General features: G+C 46.7%; 1 protein-coding gene across 1 annotated transcript in view; it reads left to right on the forward strand.

Moving 5' to 3' along the window:
* LOC126109832 (putative carbonic anhydrase 3) overlaps positions 1 to 22584 on the forward strand; it is a 123407-nt gene extending 100823 nt beyond the window's left edge. The window contains exons 4-7 of the mRNA XM_049914892.1: positions 7974 to 8106; positions 14478 to 14583; positions 18896 to 19126; positions 22450 to 22584. Of these exons, the coding sequence (XP_049770849.1) occupies positions 7974 to 8106; positions 14478 to 14583; positions 18896 to 19126; positions 22450 to 22584 (605 nt within the window). The remainder of the gene's footprint in view (positions 1 to 7973; positions 8107 to 14477; positions 14584 to 18895; positions 19127 to 22449) is intronic.
* The last annotated feature ends 1795 nt before the right edge of the window (positions 22585 to 24379 follow it).

Raw genomic sequence — 24379 nt, forward strand, 5'->3', positions numbered from 1 at the left:
CCAGTCACCGAATATCCTCTTTTTCAAAGAGCTTCTCCAACTGTTTTGTTCGATGTGGTAGCGCCTTCTCATGCATAAAAATGAAATCAGGAGTGAATGCACCACTGAGATGAACCGCACAGGGAAGAACAACTGTGTCACAATAACTTGGACTGGTGACTGTACGGTACTCAAAGATCCGAAGGTCGGTACGCCAATCTAGCATTATGCCTACCCATATCATAACACCTGGACCACGTAAACGGTTATGTTTGGCAACATCCATATGTGCATTACATACCCTCATAAGGCGAGAGGTGGAAACCTGTAATGCACACAGGATCAATGTCCAGTTATGATCCTTTTGGTGCCTCGGGTGTGAGGCATAATGTTGCATGGTCCTATGGTTTCCTGATCTTTGAACGTGGCACACTCACTGGTCAGAGCTACTGTCACACTATGCTGCTTCCCCCTGTGAATATTTTCAGAAGTGCGTTCGGGCTCCAGAGTTTGTTATGGTGGGTGCAATTGGGGGAGAGAGAGAGAGAGAGAGAGAGAGAGAGAGTCCGTTTTTATCTTAGCTTGCCTTTTAGTTGTTTTATCGCATTTTCTACGTTTTAACAACATTCGTTTCAGTTGATCTTCGTATGCGCGCTGATAAGCTCGATGTTGAGTGTCGCTATTTCACAAACACACACATTCGGCCACCACTTCATTATTGTGCATGAAAGTCTTCGACCTCAACCACATCGAATAGCGCAGCTGGTGGAGCTCCAGCAATGAGCCCATATGTGACGAATGGGCCGACCTGCTCGTTCTCACAGCTTCAATCCCATCGAGAGTGGTGGTGAGATGCGGTGGGGAGACACATTGCAGCACCAGCGACCACCCAGCAATTATCAACAGCGCTGGTGGAGGAGTAGAAAGCCGTACCACAAGAACTCCTTGGCAAACCATGTCACCAACATGGTAGCTCGTTGCAGAGCATGCAGTACCGTTCGTGGTGATCAGTTTATTCCATTTATGCTCCAGATTTTATTGAGCTATGTTACTTGGTATTGACACATTATGGGAAAGTTACTTTCATCCTCAAGTGTTGTACACCAGTATGTTGGTCACACGTCATGTCCAATTCACTAGAATCTCTCAAAACCACACACCTCACCCTGAAAGAGAACTTAGCAATAAATCCTAAACTAAAATTAAACCCTCTATCAGGTAGAAGAATCGTAGTAACAAGATGTTTAGGGGCATCCTGAACGAACGTCGTAACTTTTTACGTCATATGGAGAAGACTGGCTGATAAAATACAACCACGGTGCACAAAATTATAACTATTGCAAAGAGACCATTTCAGCTTCCCTTGAAAACAGACATAACGTACCACTAATCTATTATAAGCATCAGTTGTAGGATACGGTGCGAGCGTTTGAGCTGATAGACTGCACCTTCTGATATCAACTTTACTATTCAGAAGAGTTCAACGAGGAGAGCACTCTCCCAAATGATGCATTGTTAGTAATTCTAGAAATATTCCCATTAGGCTTAGATATAAGGAGAAGGGGAACCTTTATTGGTTAAAGAAAGGCAATAAAAACTTCTGAAGCATACCTGCAACTAAGTCCAATACGAAAAACTTAATACAAAATCGCATATTACAACTTTGGCTAACTAAATGCTAGACTACAGGTACAGACAGAGGAACATACGAATTTCTGACATCAAGGAGAGACTAAAACCGAGATGTCTTCAGCCATCGAGTGGAGTGACACATTATATGACCGGTCGTGGCCCGTATGTTACGTATCCAGACAAAATCAAAAGAGAGACGAATGAGGGCGTCGCCTGCGGCAGTGTGGGCACGTCAGAGCTCAGGCTGCGTATCTGTGCGCTCTGCGAAGGCGCAGCGGGTACTGGCCGTGAGGCGTTGAGGTCGCTGGAGCCCAAAGCAGCTCTGAGGAACAAGGCAGCTGGCCGCTTGTGGGACGATACTGCAGCTGCGGTATCCAGGAAGGCCGCGGAAGACTTCAAGAGGCGTTCAACCGCACGGCAGCATGCTGCCATCCCAGCTAGACAACATGCTTTTCAGATGGTGAGAACAAGACCGAGGTCGGCGACCGCGAAATAAAATGGTTTCTCAAGACTTTACATTGCGCTGCTGCGAGTGACCACGGAAGTGTGGACTCGTAAGATGTTACAATGAGTTGTGGGATGATTCTTTACAGTGAAAACGCCGCTGACGTCCTGCCCTATGCCCAAGATATGCACCAGACAAAGGCTTTTGACCAGGTCAGTATAAGGGTGGATCCAGTAGCGGAAACAACGATCTACAGTTTTAATGCACCTCGAGAAATGAAGAAAACAACATCTTCGACTGTTGTTTTGTAATGGTAGAGAGTTGTAGTATTAGCAGTTCTGTAGGATTGGCATTTTTTTCCAAAATTTTGTTTCTATGGGGATCCACAGCCTCTAAATGTTTAATAAAAGAAAACATCGCCCACAATAGGCTGTAATGCAAACGAGCTTTATTTAAATCGTGCGATTAGCAAATTTCGTCAACTCTTCATTTTCAAGCACCTGTAAAAGCAACTTGGAAGGGTATCAGATTGCCTGCATACATGTCCATACATAGCCATCTGTAAATAACGCATTACACCACTCACAACTGTGGAGTACTTCTACTTCTATCCATGATATTACGTACTGCACATCGTAATTGTCAAATTATTTTTCCCTATACATAAAGAGTAGACTTTATATTCGATCCTTACATTGGGAATGGGTCCACGACAACGTTACGACCTTAAATGGCATATCTGTGACTTTGCTGTCAGTACTACAGCTTGACAACTAGCAGCAGCTGATATGATGTCGAAAATACATGTAGATGCACATACGGTAGAACTGTCGGTAGGAAGTGCCAGAGGCACATTACATACCAGGTGGTTATAATTAAACTTGCCCTGTTTAACACGTTGTAACAAGGAAACTAATTACCATACAAGGACCAAAGTTAGTAGCATTAATGTCAAGGACATGGGCAAGAGAAATAATACAGAATAAATACAGTTGAAACACTTTTAATACGCTGGTACGGTACATCACACCATCACATGCCGGCACCACTACTGCTACAAAAAGGGGCTCAATATGGCGCCCATCAGTGTCGAGAAGAGTCTGAAAGTGCAGGATTACATTCTGCACAGCAGAACGAAACATTTCGCTAGGTAAGCTGGCTACCTTTCTTGATATTCTCAACACACGCAGCTCATGTGTGAATGATTCCCTGGTAAGCCCTGTTTTTTGCATGAGGTACATCGAATAAAAAATATGAGCTGTTACAGTTTCCGTAACAGGAGAAACTAGGTGTTAAAGTGACAATCACTAACATTTTTTAGATAATACATCGAAGGTACCAGAAGATATGAAAACCTGTTAACATCTATCAAGCAGTATACAGTAAGAGGTAGGATGGCAAAAGAAATGGCACTTGCTATAGAAACATAGGAACCAGTACTGGGCACATCATGAAATTAAGGACTTACAGTATGTGACACTACCGTATAATAAAACAAACCAAAATACCTTAGGGATCAACTCAGTGTAAATATAAAACAACAAGGGAAGATAGCGTTGAAAAATGAAAACGAACGTCTATGCAGCAGAAGAGTTTGAACGAAGAATATGAGGCTATGTAAATTAACTGATTGCACGATTTAAATAGAGATCATTTATACACAGCATATTATGGACCATGTTTTCTTTTATTTTTGCAAAATGTTTGTAAACACCAGGAATCAACAATTAATACATTTATTAGTATCCACAAAAGGTGCCTGTGTGGTGTATAATAATTCCCTACAAAATAGGCTGTCATTGTGGAGATTAAATAAATAGTCCCTGTTGAAAGCGCACGTAGGTTTCTCTGGGTGGCGAGAAATGGAAAAATGTGCACAATTGGTACCAGCTGTCACGTGATACTCCACTGCTGACGTGAGCCGTGGCAGTTAAATACGAGGGCTATCCACAAAGTACATTACGTTTTGGAACTAAAAATGAATAAAGTATTGGAAATTTTTCTTTTTTTATATACAGATGAAAGCCACACTTAAATACTGCTTTTCTACATAGTTGCCATTTAAATTAAGGCACTTATCGTAGAGATGGACGAGCTTGGAAATTCCTTCGTCGTAAAATTCGGCCGCCTGCGCCTTCAACCACGTGGTTACCTCTTCTCGAAGCTGTGCGTCGTCATCAAAACGCTGCATAGCCAACCACTTCTTCATTGCTGAGAATAAGTGGAAGTCGCTCGGTGCCAGGCCAGGACTGTACGGCGGATGAGGAAACAACTCCCACTTAAAAGATTTGAGAACTTCACGAGTGGCATTTGCCGTGTGAGCCCGGGCGTTGTCGTGAATCGGCAAGATCTTTGAGCCCAACTTTCCCCTGCGCTTGTTTTGTATTGCTCTTCTGAGGTTGTGCAGAGTTTGGCAATACCTTTGAGAGTTTATTGTAGTGCCTCTTTCCAGGAAATCCACAAAAATCACACCTTTTGTGTCCCAAAAGACAGTCGCCATCACCTTCCTTGCCGACATTGTCTGCACGAATTTCTTGGGTTTTTGAGGGGAATTTGTGTGCCCCCACTGCATTGACTGCAATTTCGTCTCGCAGTTCATATGCTCAACCCATGTTTCGTCACCAGTAACGATGCGATCGAGTAATGAGTGGCCATCTTTCTGGTAAGCGTCAAAAACGTTAACGCTGCAGCCATTCGCTGATTTTTCTGAATCTCTGTAAAGATTTTTGGTATCCATCTTGCACAAAACTTGTGGTAACCGAGCTTTTCGGTAATGATTTCGTGCAACAAACTTCGTGAAATTTGTGGAAAACTCATAGAGAGTTCCGTTATTGTGAAATTACAGTTTTCACGGACCGCGGCATCGACTTTTTCGACAAGTTCGGCAGTCACTATGCTGGGTCTTCCACTTCGCTCTTCGTCGTGAACGTTAGTTCGGCCATTTGTAAATTTTATGACCCATTGACGCACTCCACCTTCAGTGATTATGTTGTCCCCATACGCTTCACAAAGCTGCCGACGGTGTACAGTTTTTTGCAGTCGGAAACCTTATTACAGCACGCACTTCACACTTCGCGGCATTTTCAATTACCGCTGACATTTCAAACTGTCACAGTAACTCAACGGAGTACAGCACGAATCTCTCACTAGCACAGCAGGATGCCGACTGAGCGGCTGAATGCCGTGACACCAAGATGGCCGCGCTAGCCCCGCCCCTAACGAACAGAAACGAAAACGTAATGTACTTTGTGGATAGCCCTCGTATCATGTGTGGAATCAGTGTAATAAGACGATTCGACGTACAGACGTGACACAGTGGCGCAAAAGAGCTGTCGTGTTTGGACGTGTCCACGACCACACGAACTTCTGACGTGTCTACAAATGCTGTACCACTCGCAGCCTTGTGACAAGTAGAGATGGGGGATCCGCTCTTGAACTAATTCATAGAGTTGAATCTTTCAAAGGAGTGAACAATCAGTGATTCAGAAAAAAAGAACGGTAGCTCCAAACGTTTCCCACGGCAGAGAGAGAGAGAGAGAGAGAGAGAGAGACGGAGCATATCAGCAGCGCCTCTGCTGGTCAGAGCACAGTGCACGCCACACAACACAGCCAGCGCCGGCCTCTGCCCTGCTTCTACCTTGGCCGCCTGCATCGTACAGTGCCCCATTGGATTTTGTGTTTCACATATGCCGTGCCGTCTCTGTGCGTCGTCTGCCGCGTGCAGTGTCTGGCGCAGCTTAAATTCGCATCGCACTCTGTCGGCGATCGTTTCAGTCGCACGTCCTGCCCTCTGGGCAGTTGATGCGAGCAACAGGACAGAGAGCCACCTAGCGGATAACGTAGGAACTACTTGCAACAATCTGCTCGCAAGGGAACGGACGATTTGTCTCGGAGCGGGTGAGTTCACCGCTCCCCCCACCCTCGGAACTCGCCCGCTCAACGCTCACCCCACCGTCTCGTCTCTAGCCAGAGCGTTGAGCAAAGCGACTCAGGTGTCACTCTGGTCTCTGCGGTCTCAGCTCACGCAGTAATACAGCTCGCGGCTCGACCTGCTCGACTCAGGGCCTCTGCATTGGAGTTCGTCCCTACTGGATATTGTTCTTTGTAGTAATACCGCTATGTATATTACATTATTATGTTATGTATACATCAATTGTTTTTATTTTATTTTTATTTGTTAAACTGATTAGATTAGGCTCCTGATGACTCCTCTTACTATAGGATTTTTATTATGGACACTCGAATTTACGCTTTAATTACGAGCGAACCGATAAACGTATCGCAAAATGTGATACACCAATATTTTCCTTGTTTTATTCTGCGTAAGGCTATATGCAGCACTTTCGTTTTACAGTCAAATGTATATATTTTTTTCTTATTCTGGTACGGATTTTGCGATTTTAGGCGTCTTCGGAAGGAAACGTTCACTTTAAAAATATATGGCTTGCGATGTATTTGTATGAGGTTAATGAAATTTTAATACATTATAGCCAAATATATTGTTAATGTAAATCTCAAGTTACAACATTTTCTGATCACCCAAAAAACCACGATAGTGCAAAATAAATCAATAATCAAAAACTTTGTCATATCGTGGAAATTTCAATTAACAATACAAAATTCTTACTCATTATCTGTGTTACTTCAAAATAGGATCAAATAAGATCAAAATACAGGTATAGTACTGGAATAAACCAAGTTTAAAGGGCAATGTGCCTTCTATTTATTTTCTATTGTAAATGAGTGGTGAGTCATGAAAAAGAGCTAATTCATTTCAGGGAGTGAACAGTTCTGATCCCATCTCTGAAAAGAACAGTTTCACCCATCTCTAGTGACAAGGCGCAAAAATAGCGAATGTAAAAAGACGCTGACCGACAGGGGGCGGGGACGATGAGAACTGCAGGTGTCAGTGGCTGCAGGCCCGTCTCGACCACTGTCCCAGTGAACGCTGCGAGGGTAACTGCGTGCAGCGGATATTTGGAGCCGGGGACCTCGCAAAAGGCACACACCGACAGACAAATCTGCACCTCATTATTAGGCCAAACAACAGCGGTGGCTGACCGTAGTCTTGTAGAGTGGTGCGAGGACCTGCAGTTAAGACTCTTTCCAAATGCTGAAAGGCACTGTGTGCAGAGACAGCCCACACAGCCGTTTAGTTAACAGCGTGTGGACGGTGTAGCTTAGGCCGCCGGTGTTTCTATCATGTTTTGAGGTTTTTTCGTACTACGATTTGGGTGCACATTCAAATTACCTAGAACTTGAACAAGGGTGTTCTTCTTTAACATTCTTGAAGGTCACGTGTTGCCTTTCGTTAGACAACTTGATGAGTAATTCGTGCCACCTTCCAAGATAACAGCTGTGTTAACAGGACTGCGATGCACTGGCTTCACACAGACTCAGGCACCCACCCTACCACACCTCGGCTGACCAGTTAAATCAGCCGATGTTACTCACACACAAAATGTCACGGACTTTTAACAACAATGCCTGAAACATAGCAATCAATACCCCTGCAATTTGGTAGTTGTGGTGGGATTTAATCATCAAGGAGTACATTCGGCATACCTCAATAATAATGCGGCATACCTGAATAATAATAATAATAGTATTTCTAGTTACTCGAATGCACAAAATTTGTAACCCTGTAACGGGTTTGGAGCTGCATTACTCGAATGAAATTAGCATTTTGCTATATGCATTTCATTTTGGCAAACACGTAACTGTTACGCTAATAACATGTGGATTGTAAAAAGAATATGAAGTTTGAGAAATTTTAATGGATTAGGAAATGAATTTAAATCACTGTACCGTGTTCTTCACTACAAAGGGGGGATGTACCGCTGATCACGCTGTCATAGAGCGGTAGTGTGGAGGTAGTGAGCTGTGTAGGAGGGCAGGTGTGTGTGTGGTGCTGCAGTGTCGGTGAAGTCGACGTACCTGAGCGAGAAGGAGGTGCCGCTGGTGTGGCTGTCCGACTCGCAGCGCCGCTACAGGCTGGACAGCGCGCACTTCCACTGGGGCGGCAGCGAGCACACCCTCAACGGAGAGAGGTACGTAGCTCAGCAGGGGCTCAGCGCGTGGTGGTTGATTAGCGAAGACACGCTAGTGTGTGCAGCAGTGGGCGCAACTTGAGGTCCGAAGTAACTTCTTGCGTGATGTGTCACTCCCAAGTAATATAGCTTGATGAAACTTCGGCCATACACAGAAAGAAGTGCTCGAGTACGGTACAGAAGATAACAGATAGAAATATGCAATAATACCAACAGAAATGACACTTCACAGATAAAGAAAAATACTGAGGGCAGTGCGATTCAAGATGATATCCAGGACATTACAAAAGACGGCCACGGTTCTTCAGAGGGTCTGCATTCTCTGCAACGTGCTCCCGTTTTGGGCACGATGTAGGTAAGGAGTTCTTGTGGCGGGCCCTACACTTCTCGGATGGCACGTGTGGGCGTGCTGCAGTACGCGTCATCAATCCACCCCACGTGTGCACGATACCGGGTGAATGCGCAGGCCACGCCATCCGCCGAGTACACTACCGTTCCAGGAGCTCCTCCACCTGTGCTCTGTGATGCGGCCGCGCATTGTCATCCTTAAAAATGAAGTGAGGGCCGAATGCACCATTTAAAAGACGCACACTGGGATGGAGTACAATGACTACTTAACGACGACCGGTGACTGTATCATTTTCCAAGAGGAGGTCAGTATGGCCGTACAACATTACACGGAGGTGACAAAAGTCTTCGGATACCTCGAAATATCGTGTCAGGCCTCTTTTTGTCCGGTGTAGTGCAGCAGCTCCATGTGGTGTGGACAAGTTACTGCCCTGCAGAAATACTGGGTGATCAAAAAGTCAGTATACATTTGAAAACTGAATAAATCACGGAATAATGTTGATAGAGAGGTACAAATTGGCACACATGCTTGGAATGACATGGGGTTTTATTAAAACCAAAAAAATACAAAAGTGCAAAAAATGTCCTACATATGGCGCTTCATCTGATCAGAATAGCAATAATTAGCATAACAAAGTAAGACAAAGCAAAGATGATGTTCTTTGCAGGAAATGCTCAATATGTCCACCATCATTCCTCAACAATAGCTGTAGTCGAGGAATAATGTTGTGAACAGCACTGTAAAGCATGTCCGGAGTTATGGTGAGGCATTGGCGTCGGATGTTGTCTTTCAGCATCCGTAGAGATGTCGGTCGATCACGATACACTTGCCACTTCAGGTAATCCCGAAGCCAATAATCGCACGGACTGAGGTCTGGGGACCTGGGAGGCCAAACACACGATCATCATCAAACGACGCGGGCAAGAGATCTTTCACGCGTCTTGCAATATGGTTTTTTTTATTCTAATAAAACCCCATGTCATTCCAAGCACGTGTGTCAATTTCTACCTCTCTATCTACATTATTCCGTGCTTTATTAAGTTTTCAAATTTATACTGACTTTTTGATCACACGGTATTTAGCCATGCTCCCTCTACAGCCGTCCGTAACACCGAAAGTGTTATGGATGCAGAATTTTCGGCACGAAATGACCTGTCACTTATGTGCCATAAATGTTCGATGGGACTCATGCCGATATGGTTGCCCAAATCAGTCACTCGAACTGCCCAGAATGTTCTTCACGCCAATACGAAGAATTCTGGCCCAGAGACATGGTGCATTGTCATCCACAAAAATTCAATGGTTGTTTCGGAATATGAAACCCATGAATGGCTGCAAATGGTCTCCCAGTAGCTGCACATAACCATTTCCAGTCGATGATAGGTTCAGTTAGACCAAAGGACCCAGTGCATTCCATGTAAACGCAGCACACACCATAACGAAGCGACCACCAAATTGGACAGTGCCTGGTTGATAACTTGGGCCCATGGCTTGGTGCGTTCTGCGCCACACTCTGACCCTACCGTCACCTCTTACCAACTGAAATCGAGACTCTTCTGGCCACGCCACGGTTCTCCAGTCTTCTAGGGTCCAACCTGTTGTGTCTAGACAAGACAGCCTAGATACAATGAGAGGGAGCCGAAAGGCACGCGCTTAAACTCACGCAGGCTGGCGTGAGGTCTGAAACAGGATACGTAATGAATGCTATAAAGAAAAGTACGTAGCTTCTGGAATACTTAACTTTAATCCGCATTTGTAGAACATCGCTTTTGATGATACATTAATAGAATCTCAATATCTATACTGCTAATGGCGCCTTGCTAGGTCGTAGCAAATGTAGCTGAAGGCTATGCTAACTATCGTCTCGGCAAATGAGAGCGTAATTCTCAGTGAACCATGGTTAGCGACGTCGGCTGTACAACTGGGGCGAGAGCTAGTACGTCTCACTAGACCTGCCGTGTGGCGGCGCTCGGTCTGCCATCACTGACGGTGGCGACACGCGGGTCCGTCGTATACTAGCGGACCGCGGCCGATTTAAAAGCTACCACCTAGCAAGTGTGGTGTCTGGCGGTGACACCACACAACCAATATGGCCACGAGTCCAGAACAGACACCGCAGGCGATGTCGTGCTGTTAGCAAAGGCATTCGCGTCAGTCGTCTGCTGCTGCTGCTGTAGCCCACTAACGCCTAATGTTTTCTATGTATTTTGTTCCTTGCAATGTTAAACTATTAATTATAAATTGTAAACATATTTAAACAGTTTAGTATCTATATATAAAATTAATATATTACATTTAGTTAAGATTACTACCCTCGAAGTCAAAAGACTGAATGTGATGGCAGAAAAAACGAGTATATGGTGAATTTAGTACGAAAATGTACGAAAAGAGTAGCATCTGCCACCTCAGTTCTCGCAAGAACAATTAACTATGTGGCTGTTTCGTTTCTCCTCTGTTGGAGCTCAACGATGCTACAGCTAATATCTAGCTGAATGTCAGCCGAAGTGAACGGAGCATTCACACAAATTCCTCCTCTGTGTCATACAGAGAATTATGCACCCCGTTCTGCACTTGACGCCAGTTTAGAGGAGAGTCCCCGAATTTTTCGGCCGTGTCTCTCTCGTAGCAAAACTGTCACCCCCACCTGGGTCCTTTCATGCTGCACGTCATGGCTTTTTTCCGACCAATAGGAACATTCCTCTTACTTTGTGGAAACTCTGTCAATCGCAAACGGCCTACCATTAAACTGCGCCGAAATTTCCGCACTTTACTCCTTCCTGATTCGTGTCAGCCAATTGGACATTTTGTGCCCGCTCCAGACGCCGAAAAGTTACATGCTTACATCACGAGCGTACTATGCGCAGTTCACGTGATCGACTGCGTCACTTGTTTGTTCATATCCATCTGTAAATTCCCCAGTGCAGTTTTCTAAAGCTTCTTTCCATACCGCTCTGGTGGCCCGCTACTTGCCCTTTCTGGGTGAGTCACCTGGCGCGTTCATTGTCTCTCGTCACGGGTCACTTTTAACAGCTTTCCATAGTACTCCACTTGTGACACACCCAAAACGTCGCCCTTTGCTTCCCAAACGAAACATTTCCTCCAGCAGCTTGTTTCATCTCTTGCTCATTGACATGCAGGATATAGGTTCAATGTCTTAATAGAGCCGATTCAGTGTCATGCCTTTGCATTGCATACTGTACATTTTTATAGGTAAATCTGCTCATTTTCGCCGAAGTATGTCAGGTGACATATTCACCTTCCCGTTACAATGTATAAAGACTCTCATGTAAGGTGTGAAACTGACCATCATTTAATCAGCCGCCTTACAACTTGACTTCGAATTTTTGTGTTCAAATCGTTTACGACCTTATTTTTTGCTGGCAAAATGGCTAGCTGGCTCAATGAAAAACGCTTTTTATATTCTGCAGCAGTATTTGGGACCACTTTATGATGTTGCGAATTGAAAAAAAAAAAACATTAGGTGGAAACCAGACGAGGCCAGTGAAATCGTCAACTGAAATTTTTCTATTGCCAGTATCGAATAATTGCCTGGTAAACACTTCCACCGACCCATCATTTTGTAGATTCGCATATTCGTTGTTAGCTTGAGAGTTTTTGCATATCTCCACAAAGTCGATGAATTTAATCACGTGTTTATTTCATCAGCAAGTGTTGACCTTCGAATAACTGGAAGCATTTGGCAAATCTCGCCGACCAGCATAATCATCTAGATTATTGTGGGTAAGCTCCAACATAGCGACTGTAACTCGACTGTCCGACATACTTGTCGTAAAGGAGTGTTACTATAAGTTAAATGTTCGACACTACAATAGTGAAGCCATATCACAGGACATAAAATTTTCCTTTAAAGAAAAATGGGGTTACTTTACTGGTTTCAATGAACTACATCGGCATTTTCAAATGTAAAACATCTGTTGTAGAATATATAACGTATGCTCACAATTCCCTATATATATTCTCAAACTGATGCTTTAGATTTTAAAATGACGCCGAAGTTCGTTGGAACAGGTAATGAAACACTTTAAAAAAAAAAATAAAAAGAAAAATTTGTGTACTGTGACTATGGCTTCAATGTTTTAGTGTTAAACATTCGACTGTATCCATTTTTCCTGAATCATAGTGGATCCCACTTCAGAGTTCCTTATTCGACTTGTCCCCCAAACACTGTCCACGCTCTTCTGCAGTCTCACTGACTCGACGATCACGTACTTGTAGTTGGCTTTTGTTGCGCATACGTCGACCAGTATTTCGAGTAAGTGGTGACTTTTTTCCAGAGAGATAAAGCACGAACTGAAATCAGGTGAATATTTGCAACAAAGCAAATTACCAGGAACAGATATCATTTCAATCTTAGCAACACACCAAAGATATGATCACCACCAATAACTCACTGAAATATCGCTTTCAACTGTCGTAAAACATGAATATTCGGTGTGGAATTTGTTATTAAAACAGGCGGCATCAAAACTGTCGAGCTGAACGTCACATTTGTATCGTTGAGATTTTCATACAAAAATACCGTCAAACTTCCGTCTTTTTTGGTGAATTTTCCAAAAATTTTCTTTCGTGCAAACCTTGTCCTAACAATTACGAACAAAATAAGAAAGAAATCAGCCAGATTGGTGGAGTCCTTCGCAAATTGATGTGCTTTCACACGTGCGGCAGTTTATTTTTATTTACATAATAGATACGGCATGCAGTTCAAAAGGAATTGCGTCATAAACATTGAGCTGCGTGAAAACGAAACTGCATGGCGAATTTTGGTACATATGCTGGTGATATATGTGTACGAATATGTGTGCAATATGTTAAATATATGTGGCAGTGGGTACGCGAGCAAAACTATGGGTAAAAAGGTCCTCCTAAACAGTGGATCGATCTCAGCCAAATTCGGTACACATCTTACTTACTAAGTGGAATAAATAGTGTGAGAGTAAGGATCGGCAACCTCCTATTGGTGTGAGGGCTATACCGTGGAGAGAGAATAGGGGGCAAGAGGTGGACTGAAAGAGAGGGATAAGGAGGAACTGGAGACAGATATGGGGGAGGAGGAGACAGAAAGAGAGAGGCGGAGGGGAAAGTTGTCAGAGAGAGGGGAGAAAAACATCAACAGAGAGAGGAGGAGGAGGATAGGGACTGGGAGAGATGGTCAGGGAGTGGGGGAGAAGGAAGTGGAAGGAAAAAGAAGATTAGAAGACGGACATAGAGAGAGGAGAAGAGGAGATAGACAGTGCGAGGAGAATGAGGAGATGGCTGGAAAGAGGTGGGAGCTGGAGATGGACAAAGAAAGAGAGAAGGAGGAATTGGTAAGAGGGGAGGGCAGGAAATGGACATAGAAAGGAAATGAACGAAGGGAATGGGAAGGAACAGATAAAGGGACAGAAGGAAATGAATGAAGAGATGGGCAGAAGCAGATGAACAGGAAGTTGGGGGTGGAGGTAGTGGCGAGAGAGGGGATGGGGAAGATAGAGGAAGCAGAAGATGGATTAAGAGGAGACTGGAATAAATACACACTCTAGCAACGCCAAGTACTCAGGCTGTTACATTTATAAAAGTTTTAAGAGAAATATTACCTGAAAAAATGTATACATTACTGTTACATATTTCTGTTCGTGTTGCAGTACATCGAATATGAAATTGATTTTGTTGCCATTATTGTGCATTTTTTGTCAACAAAGGTTCATCGTTTCCTCTCTTGGACTATCACTTTTTTAGATTAAACTACTAGTTTTAGAAAATGTGAGGGAGAATATGCTGATAGAGAACAGAGTTTGTGAAATGGTGCAGTAGGGGGCACTGGGGAGGGCCTGGGGGGGGGGTGGAGGGGTGGGGGAGGAGGTGGGTGGAATGTTTGTAAATTGTAAACACGCCGATTTTAAACTTTCAATTTGGGACACATTGAAAGCTTAGTTTTTGGAAACCATATTTAGATTAGCTATACAAAATCATACCATTTTTCTCTTCTCCTGAGTTAAATGTGACAATTGGACTGGTTGTGCAGGTTCGCTATGGAGATGCACGTGGTGACATTTGACAGGCGCTACCCATCGCTGGAGAAAGCCAAGAGCCAGAAGAACGGCATACTCGTGCTCGGCTACTTCTTCCGGGTGAGTAGCCCTGCTCTGTGTGTACGTTGATCGGGCAGCAACTCAGTGCCGGTCTCTGCCAACCGAGTCACTGGGGTGTTTGTCGAGACTAAAGCAGTAGGTAATACTTATTGATATTGTATGTTCACTGAGTTTATAGTCTTCAAAGTACACGATGATTTAGCTCATATGTTCACTTCAGATACTTCCTGAATCCTCTAAGATGTCGTAACTCTGTCTTCATCCAAATTAATTGTAGAAAAATCGTCACAAAATTATTTAAAATCTCTTTTCATAGCTCTATTTATTTCAAAGATATCGATATCTATTCCACTTTTTCGAATGGAACTACAGTCGTTTTCGCTGCTAAACAGCATAGTTCTTCTGCAAGAAAGAAATGCGGACGAGAGACAGACCCAGACTAACTTGGCTGACCAGCGGGCCAGACTCGCCCAGACTGCCAGGCAGCCCTGGCCGACCGGCTGCCTCCCACTGACTGACTGGCTGGCAGACTCCTCCTGCCGGGTTTTTTTTTCCTTTATTGAATTTCGATTCCCCCCCGAAGGGGGCGGGCTGGCAGCAGCTTAGTATGCCGCTCTTCAGCCTACAGACTTTGTTAAAAAGATGAAGACCATAAAAAATAAAAACAGACGATAAAATCGGAGACATAAAGAGTAACATGGCGAAAAAATCGTGGAACTTAAAACGTAGAACAAAGGGATGATGATGCTAATGAAATACATACGAAGCAGACAGGTAAAACAATAGACAGACAATTAAAAAACACGGCGACAGTCTGGTTTCTGTTCTCAATAGACATAAAATTCACACCCAGCGACAGCACGGTTTCTGTCCGCAACACGGGAAAAGATGAAACAACACTGAACATTCACTGGAACACTGCACTAAAAAGTTGGCAAATGTGACATACCACAGCCGAGAGCAGGTGGGGGGAAACTGGACAGATGATGGGAAAATGAAAAAGGGGGGGAAGGAGAGGAAAAGCGAAGGGGGGATGCGGGAAAGGAGCCAATGGAGGATGAGGACCCATAAGAGGGGAGGGGGTGCTGGGCAGACGCGACAGGGAGTGGGGAAGGCAGAGGAGGGGAATACAAAAGGACTCGGGGGGGGGGGGGGGGAGAAGGGAGGTAGGGAGAGGTTTGGTGGGGAGAAAACAGGATGGAAGGGGGGAAGAGGGAGCCCAGGGAAAGGACAGAGGAAAGGAGGGGGGGATGAGGATCACAGTTGATAGGAGGGATAGATGGAGGGAGTGAGGGAGTCATCCGGGAGGGGGAGTTGATGGAAACCACCTTGGGAAAGAATATGAAGGGTCTAGAGGTGGAGGGTAGGGGGGACACAACAGTGAAGGCGTGGCAGGGGGCAGGGGTTGGAGAGGAGACGAGCAACCAGGGGGTGAGGGGGATCAAGGCGGCGGGAGGTGTAGAGTATGCGGATATGTTCGAGGAACAGGAGCAGATGGGGGAAAGGAATGAGATCGTAGAGGATCCGCGTGGGGGACGGGAGGCGTATACGGAAGGTGAGGTGGAGTGCATGACACTCAAGGATCTAGAGGGACTTTGAGGAGTCGGAGGCGGTTGTGGGCTTTGGATTGGATGGAGCGTGGGGTTTGGATTGGATGGAGCGGAGATGAGGGATCCAGGTGAGGTGACGGTCAATGGTGAGGCCAAGGTAGGTGAGGGTGGGGGTGAGGCAGACAGGACGGGCGCAGATGGTAAGGGAGAAATCCAGGAGCCGGAAGGAGCGAGTGGTGCGACCTACGACGATTGTCTGGGTCTCAGAAGGATTGATTTTCAGGAGGCACTGGTTACACCGTGCGGCAAAAAGGTCAAGGTGATTCTGGAGAAGGCGTTGGGACCGTTGGAGGGTAGGAGCGAGGGCGAGGAATGTGGTGTCATCAGCATATTGCAAGAGGTGTACTTGAGGGGGAGAGGGGTTGGGGGATATCTGCCGTGTACAGGAGGTAGAGGGGAGGGGAGAGGACAGAGCCCTGGGGCACACCTACAGAGGAGTATAAGGTATGGGAATTGGCATTATGGATGGTAACATAGGAGGGGCGGCGGGAGAGGAAGGAGGCCACCAGACGGATGTAGTTGATAGGAAGGGCATAGGTTAGGAGAGTAAACTGGAGACTGGGATACCAGACACGGTCGTAGGCCTTTTCGAGGTCGAGGGAGACAAAAATGGCAGAGCGACAGGAGTTAAGCTGGAGGGAGAGGAGATGCGTGAGGCGCAGGAGTTGGTCATCGGCAGAGAAGGAAGGTCAAAAGCCACAATGGGTGTCGGGGAGGAGGTGGTGTTGGTGGAGGTGGTGATGGATGTGCCGGTAAAGGCTGGATTCCAAGAGCTTGCTGAACACCGATGTGAGACTAATAGGATGATAGGAAGAGGCATCAGATGGAGGCTTGTTGGGTTTGGAGAACATCAGGATATGGGAGGTTTTCCACAGGTGGGGATAGAAGCCAGTAGCAAGGATGACATTGTAGAAGATGGCAAGGACTGAAAGGAAGGAGGGAGGGAAGTGTTTGAGGTGGCAGTAGGTAATGCAGTTGTGGCCGGGAGCAGTGTTGCGTTTAGTGCGGAGTGTGAGGCTGATGTCCTGTGTAGTGATGGGAGTGTTGAGTTCAGATGGTGGTGTGTGGCGCAAGTACTGGAAGCTATGAGCAAGGGGAGGAACAGAGGTATTCGTTTGGTCCATGACGTCAGGGAAGAGGGAATAATCAAAGTGGGGATCATCTGGGAAAGAAAAAACATCTGAGAGGTGAGGCAAAGTGGTTGGCCTTACTGAGGCTGTCAGGAAAGAGACAGTGATCAAGGAGGAGAGGGTACTGGGGGTGGGGCGGTTCCCAGTAAGGCGGTGGAAAGCAGACCAATACTTGGAAGAGTTTATGGGGAGCATGGTGTTGAGTTGTGTACATGCGCCAGGCACGGCGTTTCTTCGCAGTAAGCAGGTTGCGGATGTGTCGTTGTAATTTCTGGTGGCAGGTAAGTGTACCCGGTCACGAGTGCGGAGAAAAGAGCGGTAGAGGCGGCAGGACTCTCGAAGAAGGAGGACAGCCTGTGGAAGCCAGGTGGGGTGGTGAGGGTGGATGGCTTTGGTGGGGATATGGGTGGCGACGGCGTCAGACAAGGTCTGGTGCAGGAAGGCAGCAGTGCGAGAGATGTCATCAGGAGATTGGAGGGTAAGGTCGTGACTGTCAACCTGGGTGTGAATGGAGTACCGGTAGGCATCCCAGTTGGCACGGGAGTAATCGTGGACAATTTTAGGAGGGATGTCAGGGCGAGGAGCGTTGCGGGGATGGCAACCATTAGAGAGAGTGAGGAGAACAGGAGCATGGTCACTGCCAGTGAGGTGAAGGACATCTGCGGTGATGCGCCCAAGGAGGTTGGGAGAGGCAAGGACCACATCGCGAGTGGTGTTGGATTCGGGTTGGGTGTGCTGAGGCAGGGGAACCAGGTCTCCCTGGAGAGTGGTGAGAAACTGATGCCACCGTTGGAGGTAGGCAGGGTCACGGCTGTGGATATTGAGGTCGGCGGCGATCACGTAGGTGGAGAAGGTGCGGTCAGTGTGGGCCAGGAAATCGTATGGGATGGGGGTGCGAGGGCGGACATAAATGGTGGCACAGGTGACGGTAAGGGTAGGGAAGAAGAGGTTGAGGGTGAGATGCTCGGCAGGATTGTTAAGGAGAGGGAGGTGCTCGAGGTGGCCTATAGCGACTCTGCCACACACCAGAGGGTACGGGTTATCGGTGTGGTGAAGGGTGTAAGGAGCCGTGGAGATGCGGGGTTGAAGGAAGGTTTCATTTAGGACGAAGGCATCCATGCAGTGGTGATGGAGGGTGTGGAGGAAGAAGAGTTTGTGGGTGGGCAGGGAGCGAATATTGTGGTACAGGATACGGTAGGGTTGTTGTACCATGGGAGGGGAGAGTTAGGCGAGGGTGGTGAGGGGGGTGAAGGTGAAGTGGGTCTGGTTGTGGGCTCCTGCCGAGCTCATGGCGCCCCCTAAATGCACGTGAACAGGCGTCTTTTCCCCTTTCCCACCAGAGAGAGACACCAGAGCCGCGATTGCCACAGTGGCGCCACCGCCAGCAACGGAGGGCGACTGCTTTACACTACGCGCTGCGGCGCGCTTTTCGAAACAGCAATTTTTACTACGGCTCACTAGCTTAAAGTAACTTACGCTAACGACGACACACACGCACACCCGTGCCCGAGGGAGGACTCGTACCTCCGACGGGGGCAGCCGCACGAACCTCGGCGAGGTGCCCTTCACCGCGCGGCGGACGTGAGAGGAGATGGGTGCGACGCGTTGCAGGCGGCGGCGACGGGCAGCGCGGCGCTGCAGCAGCTGGTGTCGCGGCACCTGCCCGCCGTGGTGCGGCCGCAGTCCTCGCGGCTGGTGGCGCGGCCGCTGCGCCTGTCGCGGCTCGCCCACCCCTTCGAGAAGTCCTTCCTGCTCTACCAGGGCTCGCTCACCACGCCGCCCTGCAGCCAGGTCGTCCGCTGGGTCCTCTCCAAGGACGTGCACTCCGTCTCCTGGCAGCAGGTAAGCACACCAAAAATACACTCCAAAAAAAAAAAAAAAAGGCTCAACGGTACCGACCGGCCGCCGTGTCACCCTCAACCCGTAGGCGTCACTGGATGCGAACATGGAGGGCGTGTGGTCACCATATCGCTCTCCCGGCTGTATGTCCGTTTACGAGACCGGAGCCGCTGCTTCTCGATCGAGGGCTGAGTGCATCCCGCTTGCCATCAGCGCTCGGCAGATCGGATGGTCACCCATCCGAGTGCTAGCCCAGCCTGACAACCCTTAACTTCGGTGATCTGACGGAAACCAATGTTACCACTGCTGCAAGGCCTTTGGCAAAAATACACTCTATGGATTCCATTTTCCACAGTATCTGTTCGCCAGGCCGTAAAAATTTAATGACTACACTTTGCACCGTCTTTATTCGCCATTGTCGAGATACATCGGTGTTGGTTACTCGTTACATTCGATAGCGAACGTCATTACTCATGCAGCCATTACAGTGGCATACTCTTGCTACTCACTGCACTGGCAAGTCACATTAATGTGAATACCAGCCTGAATATCACCTTTTACAGCAAGAACTGGTGCGAGATATGCAGGAAGAGTGTTCGTGAGGTTCTGGAAGGTAGCGACAGGGATGTGGAGACATGATGACTCCAGTACCGTGGCTAGTTGCCCTAGGTTTGTCGTTTCAGGATCCGTGGCGCGAGCAACCCCTTCGAGGTGCCGGCACAGATTCTCGGCAGAGATTAAATCCGGGGAGCTCGGTGACCGGGGTGGTATGGTATAGCTATGCTGCTGCTGTTCCAACCACCCGCCGATGAACAGCAGTCAGCAAGTGTGCGTGAACAGGGCTCCAGCTGCGGATGTCCACGTGGACGAACGGTCGTCGAGGGGAGCCTGTTGGTAGCCCTTTGGCGCCTCTACGTGGTCAGTTCCTCAAGAGTTGGACGTCTGTTCGCGGATACACATCTCCGCAGCCATCGTTCACCCCTTCCGTCTGTGGCCCGTGGTGCAACACATTTGCCTTCGGCTCCTTTATGGATAGTTCCATTTTGCCATGCGCGGTATACTTTAACCACAGTGGCAAGCGAACAGTTTGAAACTTAGCATTTCGGAAATATTTCCACCCTTGGCCCAAAAGTTAACGATCTTGCCCTTTTGGACTACAGATACATTGCTACCTTTCTGCATTACGAAAGCGACTGCACTGTTTCCCGTGGTACTGGGACGCTCCGTATAACCTCCATTGCTACTGCTGCCACGTGCCGCCTGTGAGTGTTTGCACGTTGACGTCGAACGCGGGCCGTTGTCACGTTAATGTCACTGGGTTGTGTGTGCACAACAGTCCTGATCGTATAAAAACACTTGTATTCATAGGTGGTGACAGGTTTCGATCCAATGTCGATCATTTTCGGCCCACATTCCGTAACTTAGAGTACAACAGAATACGGGAAAACATATGATTGTTCAATTTCTCCAGGCGTATTTTATGACGAAATAAATTTCGGGTGAACAGCCTGGTATGAGTGTGCATAGGACACAATATTTCGGCAATGGACCATCAGGTGCGCTGATGTACTGACCGGCGGTGGGCCGCCGCCAAGTATATATAGGACAATCCCCCTCCCGCTCCTCCGTCAGGCGCTTCCTGTGAGTCTGCGCGGTCCAGGTACAGCGTCCGTTCTCCCTCCGTCTGGTCGCTGCGCCCTAGGTCTTCTCGTTCAGGAGGGTCTGCCGCCACCGCTCTCGTTATTCTTCCCTCCTCCCCCGAAGTCGATACACTCTGGCAAATATCCTTCTTCTTCTTAATCCGGGTGATCGCGGGTTCCCACGCGTTGCTAAGGATGTAACCGCTGTCACGATTTACATTTGTCAGAGAAAGGTAGCCACAACTAAATCGTGACAGCGGTTACATCCTTAGCAACGCCAGAGTGTACCGACTTCGGGGGAGGAGGGAAGAATAACGAGAGCGGTGCCGGCAGCCACCCTCCTGAACGAGAAGACCTAGGACGCAGCGCCCAGACGGCGGCAGAACGGTCGCTGTACCTGGACCGCGCAGACTCACAGGAAGCGCCTGACGGAGGAGCGGGAGGGGGATTGTCCTATATATACTTGGCGGCGGCCCACCGCCGGTCAGTACATCAGCGCACCTGATGATGGCAACGTGGTCCATTGCCGAAATATTATGTCCTATGCACTCTCATACCAGGCTGTTCACCCGAGACTTATTTCGTCACGGGGAAACATGTTTTCTGATAAGTATTAAGTTAAAAATAAATTATACGATTTTATACCTAGTGATAACGTCTGGACACGATGCCTCGGAGTAGTAACTGTGGATGCTACCCACTGATGTCGAATGCTGATTATGTGGCGGTGCCACTCAGGAACCCCGCCCCTTTGCTTCTCACCAGACGCCGTATGCAGTCATTAGGCTATAGCGTAAGTTTCACCAGCTGCGACATATTCGCGAATATAAACACTGATCCAGGTACTGTCAAAGCCTGGAATAAAAAAAACATATAAGTTAACTTATATCTAAATAACAATTTATTTACGTTGTTGTTGTTTTTGTGGTCTTTGGTCCAGAGACTGGTTTGATGCAGCTCTCCATGCTACCCTATCCTGTGCAAGCTTCTTCATCTCCCAGTACCTACTGCAGCCTACATCCTTCTGAATCTGCTTAGTGTATTCATCTCTTGGTCTCCCTCTACCATTTTCACCCTCCACGCTGCCCTCCAGAACTAAATTGGCGATCCCTCGATGCCTCAGAACATGTCCTACCAACCGATCCCTTCTTCCAGTCAAGTTGTGCCACAAGCTCCTCCCCAATCCTATTCAATACCTCCTCATTAGTTATGTGATCTACCCATCTAATCTTCAGCATTCTTCTGTAGCACCACATTCGAAAGCTTCTATTCTCTTCTTGTCTAAACTATTTATCGTCCACCTTTCACTTCCATACATGGCTACACTCCATAGAAATACTTTCAGAAACGACTTCCTGACACTTAAATCTATACTCGATGTTAACAAATTTCTCTTCTTCAGAAACGCTTTCCTCGGCATTGCCAGTCTACATTTTATATCCTCTCTACTTCGACCATCATGAGTTATTTTGCTCCCCAAATAGCAAAACTCCTTTACTACTTTAAGTGTCTCATTTCCTAATCTAATTCCTCAGCATCACCTGGGTTAATTCGACTACACTCCATTACCTAGCATGTACGAATCTAATGCGCACAAGCTCTTTCCTTGAGAGTTAGAAACGTTTTCATGCCAATAATGAAGCTGAAGATGATAGGAGTTTCATTTATCGTATTATTGTGTTGCAGCTTTTGCTACTGTCACGCCTACAGAACGACAAGGGCAAACCGCTAGTGCGCAACTGGAGGCCCCTGCAGCCGCTCAATGGCAGGACTGTTACCAACGTCTTCTCACCTGCCCTGCCCAGAGGCATCTGGTGCTAACTCAACAGCAGGACTGTCACCAACGTCTTCTCACCTGATCTGACCTGGCCAGGGGCACTTGATGCCAACTCAGCAGCAGCACTGTTACCAACGTCTTCTCACCTGATCTAGCCAGAGGTGGCTGGTGCCAGTTCAATGTTAGTGCTGCCCAACATTTTCTGACCCAACCCAGCCAGAGGCACTTGGTACTGCCTGGACTGTCACCAACATCTTCTGACCCAATGTGGCCAGAGGTGGCTGGTGCCAGCTGAACAGCAGGGCTGGCACCGACGTCTTCTGACCTGACCCGGCCAGAGGCAGCTGAAGCCAGCTCAGTCGTGGTTCCACCATAAACGTCTCGTGATTTGAACTGTTATAACCAGGCAAGAAGAGCAAAGCAAGCATCATTTCAACAAGAACGGCATATTTCTTGTATGCATATACCAGACCTCTGCAGCAGCTAAATGGATACACTGTCACCTATGGCTGCAGACCTGAACTGATGACTGGCAGCTGCAGCCTCTAAATGAGCAGGCCATCACCCATGTCTTCAGGCCGAATCTCAATGCCTGGGCTGGAGCTGCTCGAAATCTGCACCAACACCTCCCTTCTCCTGATGTGAAATGACCTTGGGCCTTTTCAGCTACTGGCCTGACCTTCGCAGCCGCTGAATGGAGATGCCACCACCAACATTTACCGATCTGACTAGACCAGAGACACCTGTATCCTCTCAGACTTGGTCTGGACAAGGTTTGCGGCAGCCACTCGACAGAACACCTTCACCCATGAATGATGTAGTCTGGGGTCTCTACATTAGCTTCTACTCTCAACAAGGCCGCTGTTAGATGCTTGTCCCAAGCCTTATCAAAAATTTGGGATTGGTAATTGTGGTTGGTTAGGCAGACTCACCCCACAACTATGCCTGTAGTATAACTACTGCATTTAGTAAATAAGGAGACCGATTCGTGAACACGAGAGGGAATCTTGAAAAATTTGTCATTTTTCTAAGCAACTTAGCGCAAAGAATAAGAATTGCAAGCTCATGTAATGCTTAGCATCAGATCTTTTGGGAACGTTTTTGGTCCCACACTTTTGTAGTTTGTGTTGCAGGTGAAATCAAGCATGTTAATTATTTATGCACAGCGTAGGTACATATAACTCTAAATAAGAACAAAGTAGAAGTGTGATTTTTTTTCTGGAAGTTCTTCACACTAACGTATTTAAAGCAGACTTTTGAAAAGCTGTTGCTATCTTAAATTTTAATTCAAAACATTTTTAATAACGATTACCAAAAACTTCTGTAATTAACTCATGAGTTTCTTTAAAAAAGTCTTTAATTTTTTTAATTTAAGACAGAAAATAGTCTGATTTTTAGTTAAGAATGATTTAAGATTGTATACAAAATTTCAGCCGTCTGGCCTCACTAATATTTAACCATTGTGTACCAGGACATCGAAAAAGTGAGTTTACAGTAAATTCAAGTTAAATTTAAAACTTTTTTCTCTATCTGATGTGCATAACGCTAACGTATCCTAGGTCCAAATTCATCTTATTTCTGATGTTGGTCTTCCTCCCTTTTCTTTTCATACGCTTCTTGTTCTTGCTTCTATGTTGGCTTCCAAAACTCGGTTCTCTGCTTCAAAGAGTCTTCTCAGGTCAATGACAATTAAAGCTCTTTGCATATTTAGTGCATCAGACACACACATTAATTCCATAATCTGTGTCATCACTGAACCATAGGAGAGCATCCAGCACACTTATTTTCAAATTTTTACAAGAGTTTTTGGTATTCATTCCCATATACAGTTGTTAAAAC

The sequence above is a fragment of the Schistocerca cancellata genome, chromosome 12 (genome assembly GCF_023864275.1).
Source record: "Schistocerca cancellata isolate TAMUIC-IGC-003103 chromosome 12, iqSchCanc2.1, whole genome shotgun sequence".
In the NCBI taxonomy this organism is placed as follows: domain Eukaryota; kingdom Metazoa; phylum Arthropoda; class Insecta; order Orthoptera; family Acrididae; genus Schistocerca; species Schistocerca cancellata.